A 13,973-nucleotide genomic window follows, 5' to 3' on the forward strand; every position below is an offset into this window, starting at 1 on the left:
ACTGTGGTTGTAAACAGTGGATATTTTGATAAGCAGGTCCATGCAGCAAAGCACAGCTGTGGTTCAAGCACAAGGGAATGCTTGGCTAAAGTACAGTTCAGTCCAGCTCTTCAGTTCATTTCTTTGATATCACAAAGAGAAAGGTAGCTAACCTATAAATAATGAAAGCATCTGCTGCAGACCAAAGGAACCATAGGAAAGTGAAGGGAAGGAAGAAGAAGAAGGGAAAGCAAGGGGACTGCAATCCACTACAAACTCAAGAGAAGCAGAATATTCAGTGGCAGTGTCAAGGACCATTGGATGGACAATGATGGATGAGGAAGAGCCAGAAGAATCTAAAGCAGGTGCTGCAGCTTTCCTGCCAGCAACAGTCAAAAGCACAGTACGTCTCCACAGCACTAAATAAAGGTTGTCCTCTATCAGGACACTACTGCTATTACAGCATGGAGGAAGCTGTGCCTAATTAACTTAATATTTGAGGCAGATATTTATTAATTTATTGATTAGTGATTCATTGACCTAGGTTGTCCTTTTTGCAGACAACATAACAGCTGGGCTCAGCTGACTAATGTTGCAAACTAAGTTGAATGTTCATCAGTGTTTTAATCCTTACGTTTTTCTCATATATTTCTCACAGGGAAAACATTCAGCAAGGGCACTGACGGTAGCTTAAGAGTTAGTAACATAGATGATGACCTGTGTAAAAATGTGTCTGCTAGATGATGCTCTGCCTAACAAAAGAGTAAAAAGGAAAAGTACAGTGTCAACTTTTGAACTTATTCTATGGTTATAAAGTGACTTTTCTACCCAGAAAAATAAAAATATTATCCAACATACAAAGGTCATGCCTATATTGCCGTTAAGAGCAAATCAAAGAATGGCAAGGAGAGATGTAACAATAACTTGTGCCCATGCCATTTCATTATACTCACTGGTAAATCACACAATTCATTTGTCTGCTTGTGCTGCAGCAGCACCACTTTCAGAGCCAACAGTAAGTATTTTATTGAAGAGCTCAGCCAGCACAAGTAGGGGAATGGGCACTCACCTTGCTGTAGGTGTTATTTTGTCTGTCAGTGGCTTGTCCTCCCTAACACTCACTGCTGTCACATTTAAGTTTGAAATAGCTGACCCTTTGCTTTACTGGGGTAAATGAATGGCATACTAGTTTCTATCAGGTGAAACAGTATTTACTGCATCAAAAACACACCGCACCTAAGACACAGTACTGTTTGTTGATTTTTTTTAAAGTCTGTGTCACTGGCTAGTCCAGAAATTAAATAGCGATATAGGTACCCCCTAGTTTAAAAATACAAGAAACTGCATTAGGACAGGCTGTTTCATCTGACAGTTTTTAAAGAAGTGTTTCTTATACCAATGTAGTAAGCATTTTAAAAAGACATGTCATATAACATAGTACATTTAAATATCCTGATAAATAGTTACTGTATGAAAAGTAAATCAATGCAGACAAAAATGCACACTCCAAGTATCATGCTGCACTAACATGATCTACATTATCAGCATCGGAGGCTGACCTTGACCTCAGAACACAACACTTGGGTCCAGCAGAGGCTCTTTGGCTACAATCAAATTGCATGTCTGCAAAAAGGAGAGAAGCGTTTAAACAAAAACCAGTAGAAAAAGCACAGGTGTAATGAATAACGTGAGCGATTGCTATGTTCCATACCAGTGAGCCGGCATGCACAGCTACCTTGGACCTGGAACGCCTAGAAATGGAATGCAGCCACGATTCATGTTATTAGTTACACCTGTACTTGACAAGTCAGAACCTCTGCTTTGAGCAAGGTCTCCCATTCAAAGAGAGTGGAAAAACAGACTGGAAGATTATGTCAAAGAGACTGGACCTGAAACATGAGGGGATGCTGCAACAACTCGCACTGTGAACTGACAACCTAAGAATAGTTTGTAACAAGACTTGGTTTAAAAGCAAGGGCAGGGATTTAAAATGAAAAAATAACTCCCTAAAGCAAGAACAGAAAGACTTTGCAGCCCAAGAAGTGAAGGCTGCAGTTTCTCCTCCAAGAGTTTAAACAGCTCAGCTGAGAGTTAACTGTATCATCTTCATGTTTGTTGTTTTGACTGGCTCCTGGACTTTCTGACTGGCAGGCCCCAGACTGTCAGGATTGGCAATAGGACTTCAGCCAACATTGTTACAAACACTGGCACCCCACAGGGATGTGTCCTCAGTCCCATCCTCTACACCCTGTTCACCCACGGCTGTGTCGCCTCAAACAAAGACAACATCATCCTAAAGTTTGCGGATGACACCACAGTGTTTAGGTCACATCACTGGCGGGGACGAAGCAGCCTACAGGAGGGAGGTGGTCGGTCTGGTGTCATGGTGCAAGGACAATAATCTCAGCCTCAACACGGACAAGACGAAGGAGATGAGATAGTGGACATGAGGAAGGAGAGGAGATCTCATCAGCCACTGTTCATCTGGGGGCTCGAAGTGGGGAGGGGGAGGAGCATCTTGACCAGCTGCATCACCGTTTGGTACAGCAGCACTACTGCTATGGACCGCAAGCGCCTGCAGAGAGTGGTAAAGACTGTGGAGAAGATCACCAGGACTCCACTGCCCTCTCTGCAGAGCATTTACCACCGCAGGGTGCGTAGGAAAGCTGCCTCCATCCTCAAGGACCCCACCCACCCCCAGCACACCTGTTCACTTCTTGCCCTCTGGCCGGAGGTTCAGAAGTGTGAAGTGTAGAACCTCACGACAGAAAAACTCTTTCTTTCCCTCTGCCATCAGACTCCTAAACAGTTGAGGACTTTGTTACCAGGACATACGTGATGTACTGTTTACATTCTCAGTTTGCACATTGACTGCTGACTGCTGCACATGCTGCTCCCATGCAGCACACATTCTCTATTATATTCTTTTATTGTATTGCTGCATTTGTTGCTGCCTAAAGTGTAAAGAATTTCATTGTACAAGGAAACACGTTTCCTAACTGTGCATATGACAAAATAAACACTTTGAACTTTGACCAGCAGAAGAAATTTGTTAGTAAGCACATTAATGCAGAGGGAGGCAACAGTTTTTTCCCCAACCAGTCCTGCACAAGTTCACAGGTCATTTCACTTTCCCTGTCTGATCAGACCTCTGCTCAGCTGGCTTTTGTATGGTGGGGGGGCGAGAATGACATCTGTCCAGGTGCAAGAACACTAACCGCAGAGTCTGGAAAACGTCAATCAAACACAGTCTATACACGCCCATGCAATCTTGGAAAGAGGTTTAATCAGGCTAAATAAGTGACAACAACCTGCATGAGTAGGACTTTTAAATGGAGCCAAATCAAGGACATTTAGCATGTTTCAAGAACACAGGTGTGTGTGCGCACACACACACGCAAGATACAGTATCACAAATGGTTCTTAAGAGCATTTGTAAACGTCAACATATTTCCTGTAGCTTTTCGACAACAGACACTGCTAAATGTGTGAATAATAGGGATGAGGTTTCATAACATTTCATCAGATCCAAACCCAGTTTAGAATCCATTTATCAAAACTGAATCCTTTCAAATGCCTTATCGCTTCTGTTTAAGTGGTTTGTTATTTCACTCAAGGCAGCAACAAAACACATTTAAAATGGTTTGTGGAACAAAACATGTAATGTAATATTTTAGAATCTGGTCTCAATTGGCCATTAATTATAACTATATACCAATTACCACAGTGACACTAAAGGAAAGTACAGTAACTATCAAACCTAAACCAGGGACATTCTGCTGCGCTGAAGGGTTGTAGTGCTTTCACCACATATTTTAACACTGCTCTGCGACATTCATTAACCCTGTCCTCACACATTTTTCTTTGCCGTGCTTGCTCCTCACTAGAGGGCTGTGCGGCAGCTCCAGAAGTCAAGTCCATTTTTATTTATGTAGCCCAGTATCACAAATTTGCCTCAAGGGGCTTTACGATCTCTACAGCACACAATCTGTACTTAGACTGTCAAATCAGATCAGGAAAAACTGGAGAAAAATGGAAGGAACTTCAGGAAGCGCAACACAGGAGGTACCACTCTTCCAGACATGGCAATAGATGGTGTGTGTATAGAACAAATCAGCATAACAGATTTGCTGATAGACAATCAGAATGACCAAAACTGTATATACAAAGAACAACATTTATGAAGCTGGTGAACCTAAAGTAACGACAACACTGAAAATCTCAGGGATTCTACTTTGTCCGGTGAATATGAAATAAATAAACTGCTGCTGTTTCATGTGCATAATGGACTTAGTGTTACCTTGCTGCACTGCTGCAGGCCACACAGTTGGCCAAACACCCGTACTCCTCAAGTTACGAAAAATAATGCAAGTTCTTACTTTAACGTGTTGAGGGCCAGATAAATTAACCAAGAACTTATTGTTCCCCCTTTTCTGTGAGTACCACTCCCCACGTATGGCACTGCATTTTACAGTTGTTTTGTTGACTTCTGCCCCCATTTATTTACTACTTGGTTTTTGTTTAGTCTTTATAAACTTTCTTAATCTCTTTAAGAATGCCCAAGAAAACAAACATCTCAGGGAATGTTAACGCTTGCTCTAGATGTTTGGTTCCTTTTAGTGTTTAAGTCTCAGCAGCCAAATATCAGTTGCAGGGAAGCAGTGTCTCTAGCTCAAAGCCCAATCATATTCACTTCAATCCGGATCTGTGTGCCCAATTAGTTTACAGAGTCATTCAGATGGTGGCAGCAGGAGTGACACAAACACCAAATAACAAACTGAAAACTGAGGGTGCCAATCAGAAAAATCAGCCTCGTTAATGACTACAGGTTGTTTATACATCAAGAGCAACTTTCCATGCTCTTTTTAATTAAGTGTCTTGTTAGGACTGGAGTAGCTACAACCTTGTTATGTTGTCATGTCAAAAGGTCCAAATGAAATGCTCCTTGGTCACGAAGAGAACGTGAGTTGTCTAAGGGGTCTAGGCACCAAAACATCTCTAATTACTAAATCAGGACACATTACAAAACAAGCACCCTTAAAACTTGTTAGTTTCGCCAGTGAGACAACTGTTCCATCTTCTGGGCCAATCCTAAGCACGACGCGAGCCCAGTCGGGGGGCCTGGCAGCCCCTACCACCTGTGCTGGGCAGCAAGCTACTACTTTGGCACAGGGAAGCAGGATGGCCAGAAGGAAGCACTGAGCTGTTTAACAAATAATTTCAAGGGGAAAACCCACACACATATATACAGTTTAGATTATAGTATATACATCTTTTGTCAAAAAACTTGCACGATAGATTTTGAAATTGTTACCACTTATTAGAATATAAACATGCCTTAAAAATCTTTTTTTTCCTGAACTATAAGAGCATTCCATCTTTTTTCTCTTTTAAATGACATTAGTGTGGTTACCTCCACTCTAGTGAGAGCGCTCCCTCAAAGCAGAGACAGTAATTACTCCAAATGTTCAGTTCGGTAAGAAAACAGAAACCTGTTCCTGGCTATTAATTTCCATAAAATGAACGCTTCATTTCCGGGATATAATTACCCCAACAGGACATTGCTTGGGTGCCTACATAATTTCTTTCTCCAGCAGTATATTGCTTAATTAATCCTCCTATGGCTGTGGCAGGGACCGAAGGAAGATTTAGGAATAGGGCGAGTAGATCGAGACAATCTGGGAGGTGACGGGGGAGGACAAAAACAAAAGCAGGGATGGCAAAAAGTACTAAAGGAAAGAAGCTGAGTCAGTGATTGCTGTGAAGAGGAAGAAGGGAAATGATGGGAGAGAAGGGTGAAGGCAGCTCTCCTTACCTGCAGTGAATTAGAGAACAAAAGGGAGGGGTAGAGGGAGAGGTAGTGGAGAGTGAAGGCAGAAAAAAAGAGCAGGCGACTTCTACCTGCAGAACACCTTCCCCTGCTGCTGAATACTAGTCACATAGGTGGAATACCAAACGTACTTCTCAAATTGGTGCTGAGGAACAGTTAGTTTGATGCAATCCCTCCTTACAAGTCAATCAGGCAACTCAGTCATGCGTTATAAGCCTTGAATTGCACTGAGCTACATTCCATTAGTTGGTTAACCAACTAAAATTATTGATTTGGACAGTGTTTATCTCTTTTTATGAAAGATCTAACCAAAATAAATCACAAATATACAGAACAGTTATTTGGAAATATAAGTAGCTTTGTGATTAACTGAACTCATAGAAGCACATTACTACAGTAAAGAAACAGTTTTCAGATCTATGGTCTAGTCTTAATTTACCTATTGACTTTTATTACTTCCTTTAACTTGCCTCCAGTGAAAACTCTCTGGATCTCTGTGCCCAAGATGATGTTGGGCTCTTCTTTCAAACCATTTACTTCACTTATGTCATTTCTGTTGAATCTGAAACTCAGTGAACTGTTTGCATGAGTATGCGAGATGACAGCAGCTTCCCACAGTGTTAGTTTTTTATGACAGTTGTTGGGGCGAGCATAAAAAGTTGAAAACAAATCTCTCTAAACTTTTAAGAAACAGAAGTGCATGGCAGAACATGCACGGATGAAACAAGAAAAAGCAGATACCCATGTACTGTCAAAACTCAAAGCGCAGTGACATTTTTAATGAACATATACTACGAGTTGACAAAGCGCAGAGGTTCATAAGACCCACAGGAAGTTATGCATATGGATGGCACACTGAAACAATGAGCTGAAACCTGCAGAGTTGGGGCCTGGTTATGGTGTCCGCTCGCCCTCAGACTGCAGATACGGATGCACTTCTATTCACACTACAATCAGGGGGGTAAGTGTATGAAGACACCGTTCACACATGGGAACCACTAAACATGACAGTGATCTCCTGACAACAAAAATACAGTAGCTCCTTTGTTTGTTGTTCTTGACTAAACATTTTTAAAAGTTTTTTAAAAGGTACAGAAACCAAGGATGGGAAATACACAGTGCATACATACATATGATGCACAAAACATGTGGCCAATCACAACCCACACAAACATGGAAAGCATGAACTGGCCTTTAGGTGTTAATCCACAGTATTAGCTACACCCTCACACAAAGTTTAATTTTAACATCAACCTATTGCTTAATGTAGTTTTAGGCATCATAAAAAGATCTGAAAAGTTATATTACTTCTCTTATGTAACTAATCCGTTTCAAAGCTGAAGACAACTAATCCTGAACTGATTAAATCACAGTTGGGTGTGTGGCATTTTGTTTGTTTGTGTGAGGTTCACAATTACTACCTTGCAAGGCCCAATGTAAATTTCTCATATGCAGTCATCCCTAATAATCTCTCAGACAGCATAGCTCTTCAGTATATCATCGCTGAAATGACAACAAAAGAAGGGACCCAGTATATTATTAACATGCTACTTGTGTGCCTCTAGTGCACAAAGTACCTAGAGAATAACTGGCTGCAGTTCTGCACATCTCTCTCCATACATTTTGCCAATGATACAAGGACAGAGTGTGCAAGGACATGGGAGATAGGAGGGTTGGGGTTCAGCCAAGGCTTTTTCTTTAATCTGAGGCTGATTCTGTTGCGTGCACTCGATTACTCTCTTTCTCTATCTTTTGCTCCCTCATATTGGTCACATTTGCTGTCACTGACTGTCCTGCAAGTACAGCTCCACACTGGCACCTGTTGATGAAAAGGCAGCATAGCGTGCACACACACACACGCTTGCTCTCAAACACTCTCACAGACATACACACACACACACACACACACACACACAAAAACTACCTTGCTACCAATCCTGTCCATCTTTCCTTTAGAGCTAGACTGGCAGAATGATTCTGATCTGTAGGACTTCCAGCAGGCAATGAGTCAGTGTAAGATGATTCAGATACACACACATCCTTATGGTTGTCACTTACAGGGTCCATACAAAGACTTACATTAATTTCTAGAAGACTTACCCTAACCTTAACCAGAACCACTGCTTGCCTAACACTTACCCTAACCCGACACCTGCTCTAACATTGCACCCCATTATTTTCATAAAATTTGACAAATTACTTGTGGGGCCCAGCCTCCAGTTGCCACAAGTGACGTCCGTTCCCAGCAAACCAGTGTGCTCCCAGTGTTCCCTCCCAACAAATATATATCAACAAGGCCACACACACACACACCCCCCCAACTAGATCAGGCAAAACACAAAGATACTGTATATCCACACATGCATCTATGATGCTGCTTGATTGGAAGCAAAGAGAGTGCAAGCTGCTCTGCTGACTCTTTCTAAGCCCAAACCTCAAACTTTACCTAATGGTGTAACAATAAGCTGTATAAGAAGGTGACTACAATAATCAGAGATAGGACTTCAATGATGTTAAAAAAATAAACCCCACAGATCCAACAAAATTCTGAGAAACTCATCAAAAACTGATATGCCTATCAAAAAAATCCAGAGTCAAATTCTCTCCTGTGCCTCTAGTGTGAATGAGCATGTGTCTGTGCATGTGCTCTCCCCTCTCCCAATCATAAACTGTACCTACTTCACACCATCCACTTCCAGAAGAGATGGAGTGCCATGTGAAACATTACTTCTAGGTGCAGTCAACCCAGAACAAGTTACAAATATGCAAGTGCAAGCAGCTGCTTCCAAAGCACACTGTAACTCAGAGTTTAAGGCAATAATAACCTGTTTTATTTGTACGGACATACGCCCATCTGGCTTTGTTGAAAATACTGGATAGAGAGATGACACTGACTCTGGTCCTGCCAGTCTGCAGTATTTTACTGAAAGCTGCATTCCTCGTTGGGTGCTGTCCAAAACACTACGCAGAGGATCACTGCTGCAAAAAAGGCCATGAGCATATTATTAACATATATTTATAACATATTATCAATGTCTCCAAAAGTGAGTTCATAGACCTCCCACAAAACACGACTGTTTCCAAGTCCAACATACTGTACAATTCAGCAAAACCTCCGTCTTCTGTTGCATCTGTAGAGAATCTAGGTAACCTGCCCGACATCAGCACAGATTAAACACTAGCAATTATAGGCCTTTTCCACTGTAGGAACCTGCTCACCCCTAACAAAATGTGTACCCCTTGTCCCGGTTTCTACTTTGGTTTCCCACTGCCCTCACCCACTCTGGAGATGAGTTCCAGGAGCTAACAGTCTTTGTGTAAACCACAACCAAACCAGTGGAAAAACAAAGCAGAATGAACCGCGATAGCCCTTCAAGTTCCACCGGAGTACAGGTAGGTGAATCTCCAGGTTACGGCTCTTTAATCTCCCATGGTGAAAAAATGGCATTTGTTATTATGGGGCAGAGGAGAGAGAGAGACAGAGCGGTATGGCTGGCCAGCTGTGTGCGTGGGTAAACAATTCATGCTGAAGTACAAGAACAAAATGGCCAAATGTACTGGCATAAAGTCTATTTTTCATGCTTTGTCTATGTGATCATTTTCCCTCAACTCTCTTTTCATGGCTCCGAGTTAACAGATGAAACCCTGAGTGTAGAATAAACACTTTGCGAGCAGATTGGGAAGCATTCTGTAGTTTACACACATCTTTTTTAGGCTGTACTGTTCTTGTTTCAAGATGATTTTGACAACAAACAGCACACATTACGTGAATCCCTCCCAACAAATTTCCATTTTGAATTTGGTCCCGTAGTGGAAGATAATCCAAAGTCTGTCACCTTATGCAGCTGAATAAAAGCCCTGTTAAGGGGAATTCTCTTGTAGCTCTGTAGATTTTTCCAAGGATTTCCTGGCAAGGCACTCAGCACTGATACTCTTGTTAACTTAAAGGGAGTGACAGATGGAAAATCCAGCGCATCAAAAGTCAACAACACAACAAGCCATGACACTCACCAACACAGACACACAGAGAGTGAGCCGTTCGTGACACTAACGACCTTCATATCTTGAAGAATTTTTGACAGCTGCTTGTTAGCAGTGGAGGCCTATTAGAACAGGATTTTCTTCCTATCCTTCATTCCCCACATCTGCTCACCTTCCCCTCCTTCAAGCCTGTCTTATAGTGGATTTTGCTGTGCTAACAAGGGGTGGGTAACACCAAGGCTTGCTAGGGGAAGGATTAAGGTCAGAGGACATGGCATCCTTTGATACAAACACTGATGTGAGGTAGGAGAGGAAAGGAAAAGCGTACATACGTGTGTGGATAAAGACTGAATCAAACTCCCTGCACCACTGCCCTCAGACATCAACCCTGGCACTGACAGCGTAGGACACCCAACACCTAGTTAGCTTAGTTAAAAGTCAGCATTGTCCTTAACACTGTGCCCCTAGGCACAGTGTATTAAACCCACACCTCCAAAAAACACACACCATGACATTCAGTGAGCTGCTGATATAATTGGAGCTCCTAGCCTCATTAGTCTGATATTTCTTTAAGGACTGTGGCATTTTAGTGGCCCAGGAATGGTGTTCCCCAGACCATGTGTGTGAACTCACGAATTAATACACAAGTTAGCATTATATTGCTTCCTGTCAAATTTTATGTTTGAGTGTTAAACGTCATATTTGTTCTGAGCCAGTTCAAGTACAACTTGCTTGTTTGTACTTTTGTTTTTATTGCTTAATTAATCTGCTTTACCCAATATCTAAAATGACATTTTCTGCACACCAACCAAGGACACGGTCAAATTACATAATAACAGCTAATTACAAAACAATACAGAAATGTTTCAATTTAATAATGCCAGTGCCATCATCAACTCCTGTATTCAGTGCTAACTAAAATGTGTTTGAATTTCATCGCGGTATGCAAAAGTTAAATGAAAACAAAGCAATCTTTAGTGGAGTTTCAAAGTTAGTCTAAACAAATACCCAAGCCTTCGAGTTACCGAAGCATTTAAATATGATCATCTCTGACATTTTTCAGCCACGGTCAAAGTAGGCCCTGTCACTCCATCCACTTAAAAATATGTTTTCCTGGCATTTGGTTCATTTACCCTTTAGCCGTGATCTCGTTTTGTGTGTGTGGGTGTGTGCATTTTTCAAGCTGCAGGATAGGATCGATAGAACAAACAGGAATGGAGCACTGCTTGCAGTTACCTTCATCAAAGTCTGCATCATCCTCTGTGTGCTGGGGGAAGGGGAAGCAGTTGGTGATCTCCAGCCGGTCGTCAACTACCAGGCCCAGCAGGACGCCCTGAACCACTTCGGTGCCCTGGCCCTCTTCCTGGTAGTGCTTAATAATCTTCAGCACCACCTGTGAAAACAGAGAGAGCCTTAGATTTGTGTGTGTGGGGGGGGTGTTCTAAAAATTGTAACTATACACATAAGGTAGGAGCTCTTATAGCTGAAAAATCAACTTGTCGCATCTTCTCAAGGATCAACAGTGGACAAAACTTGGTAAGATGACACGGTTTCTTAATTATCTCAAAGGTAGTTCGCCATTTCTGTACTGTAAATTCCTGGTACTTATCAGCCAACATTTACACATCTACCAATATATGTGCAATGAGCTAATATTGGCCAATAAAACGGCTGGCCGATTTTACAGTCTAGCACTAGAAGCTGTTCTAGTTGTCCAGAAAATCTATGCACATCACTAAAACACCCCTTACATCAATGCTAAATTGCATAATAAATACCAACCACCGTCCTGCACTCTCCATTGGTCACCAAGCTCTTATATAAAAGCAAAATGTTGCCAAAAGCCCTTGTTAAGGGGAAATTCTGGGACAAGCTACTCAAGCAATCACTAGCTGTGGTTGAGTGGTAAGCACCACCTGCAGGCTCCAGCACTGGTGCATCACTGATCTTGAGTGCGTACAAAAGGCCAGTTAGTATTCAGCACAGCTTTGCAATTTACACTAGAGAGAAAGAGGAGGCGGCATACAAAGAATACAACCTGAATTCAGTGAGATTTTAACAAAAGTGCCACCCTCGTACCACAGGACGGTTTATTTTGACTTGCAGGCTGATATCCCATATCGCTGAGCTTTATCTGGACAGTGTCCATGCATCATCTTATGTGTTTAATTTTTAACGCTAGATAAAAATGGGCCAACAGGACAAGCCTGATTGAGGAGCTGGTTTAAATTCTTGTGCTGCATCACTAACACTACAGACAGCAAGCAAAGCTGATGGCTTATGTCTACACATACACGCACTCTAACAATACATACACATGGACAGGTGCACACACGACTTACTGACCAGCATAAAAAAAGCTGGGGTAAAGTGTGGAGAATAAGGCATCTAAATGAACAAAAACACGACAAGCAGCTGAAAGCGTAGTGTGGAGGGGGAGAGCATAAATCACGCTGATAACAGAGTGGGCAGGTCACACCCAGAGGCATTAATAATACACGCATGCACAGAGACACACACACACACACACACACACACACATATAGAGGAGCAGGGCGGCAGTCCTGGAGCCATGCTCACAACAGAACACCTATCACCACCATGACGGAGCCTTTACTGGTCGCACTAGCTCACGCATGCATACACACACATGAATCTGTCTTGGGAAATGATTTATTTCAACAGAGTGCCTGTCACGCCACAAGTAAAAGTGCTATATGCGAGAGAAGAGAGACGATAGGGGGTGGAGTGGGAAGAAAAACAATGTCATTCCCTGAACAAGGTCTGAACAATAGGTTTGGTGAGAGATGGGGAAAGAGGGAGAAAATGTAAGTGTGAGAACTCAATGAGGAAGGTGGGCGAGCAAAGGAAAAGGAGGGAATGCAACAGTGAAAATGTGACAGTGAGAAACCAGAAGGATAAAGGTAACGATGACAAAAGAGAGTAGGAAGAGAGCAGGTGTGGGTGAGGAGAGCAGGTGGGTGAACTAATGAGAGCGAGGGAGGCTGAGAAGGGACAAAGGACTGTGGTTGAAGTCCTCAGGATCAGCAGCACTGGCTGCTTTACAAAGCCCCGTTGCCCCTCTTTGAGCTTCGGCTCCTTTTTCTGCCAGTGAATAGCTATTCTAGTCTCTATCCATCAGTGAGAGCAGATAGCACAGATACGCAATGCTTTAAGCTCTCTAACTCTTGGCAATCTGTTCATCAGACACTTAAATAGTGTTTGCCTAGAAGAGGAGGAGGTGAGAGATGGACAACTGGCCACAAACAACTCCAGGGAGGTCAAATAAATAAAGCTTTGAGCAATGCTTCAGGAAAACTCCTGAATCTACAGAAATGCTTTAAAGATGAGAACTGAAGCATGTGTACTAAAATAAAGGCAAGGAAGGAAGTACAGTGGGTTCAGTGGATTTGTTGTGCTCGCTTCCTGGGGCTGAGTACATCTCATCAGGTGTTGTAAACAAAGCCTGGAAAGCTCCAAGTCTCTCTCCAGTGCCATCTTTCCCTGCTACTCTCTCTCACTCACACACACACACACACACACACACATATTCTAATACTATTTATTGATCTAGCTCACCTCATGTGGAGAAGCACAAGACTGATATGTGGACAGTGTATTATAAATCAACAAGCTTAAAATTGAATTGTGCAAAATCAATTGCAGGCCAAATCCCCCGTTGGCCGCCTTTAATTCTTATCATAAATCTTCTCCCCCACTCACACAAAAGAGCTCACACTCCCACTACAACGGAGCTCATGTTATTACAATGGACCTGAAGAGACATGATCCTGTGATGAGTTTTCTTTTTCTGTTGCTGATGTGTAGATGAATTCTAGCATCAACAGTGGCTGTAATATACTTGACAGAATTCAATTCAATCCAATTCAATTTCATTTGTACAGCACCAAATCACAGCAAAAATCATCCCAGGACACTTTACATAGTAAGGTTTAGGACTATTGTTATCATTATTATTATAGAGAAAACCCAACACACACTTTTGTGTGGCAGGAGTCATCTGTGGGGTTAAGCCATGACTGAGGACCACTACGGATTTATAGATTCATCACTTCATGTGCCGGCTTTCACCTGTTGACCCGACTGATATATGACAGTGACTCTGGCAACAACCAGTGGGGGGGGTTATTGCAATTTAGAGAAGGAAATGATCTAGAAGTTA

General features: G+C 42.3%; 1 protein-coding gene across 1 annotated transcript in view; it reads right to left on the minus strand.

The window, feature by feature from the left end:
* Positions 1–13,973, minus strand: part of LOC109958199 (eukaryotic translation initiation factor 3 subunit H) — a 58,429-nt gene that overhangs the window by 40,962 nt on the left and 3,494 nt on the right. Inside the window, exon 2 of the mRNA XM_020596662.1 lies at positions 11,027–11,183. Within this exon, the coding sequence (XP_020452318.1) occupies positions 11,027–11,183 (157 nt within the window). The remainder of the gene's footprint in view (positions 1–11,026; positions 11,184–13,973) is intronic.

This window comes from Monopterus albus, unplaced genomic scaffold (assembly GCF_001952655.1).
Source record: "Monopterus albus unplaced genomic scaffold, M_albus_1.0 scaffold31.1, whole genome shotgun sequence".
Classification (NCBI taxonomy): domain Eukaryota; kingdom Metazoa; phylum Chordata; class Actinopteri; order Synbranchiformes; family Synbranchidae; genus Monopterus; species Monopterus albus.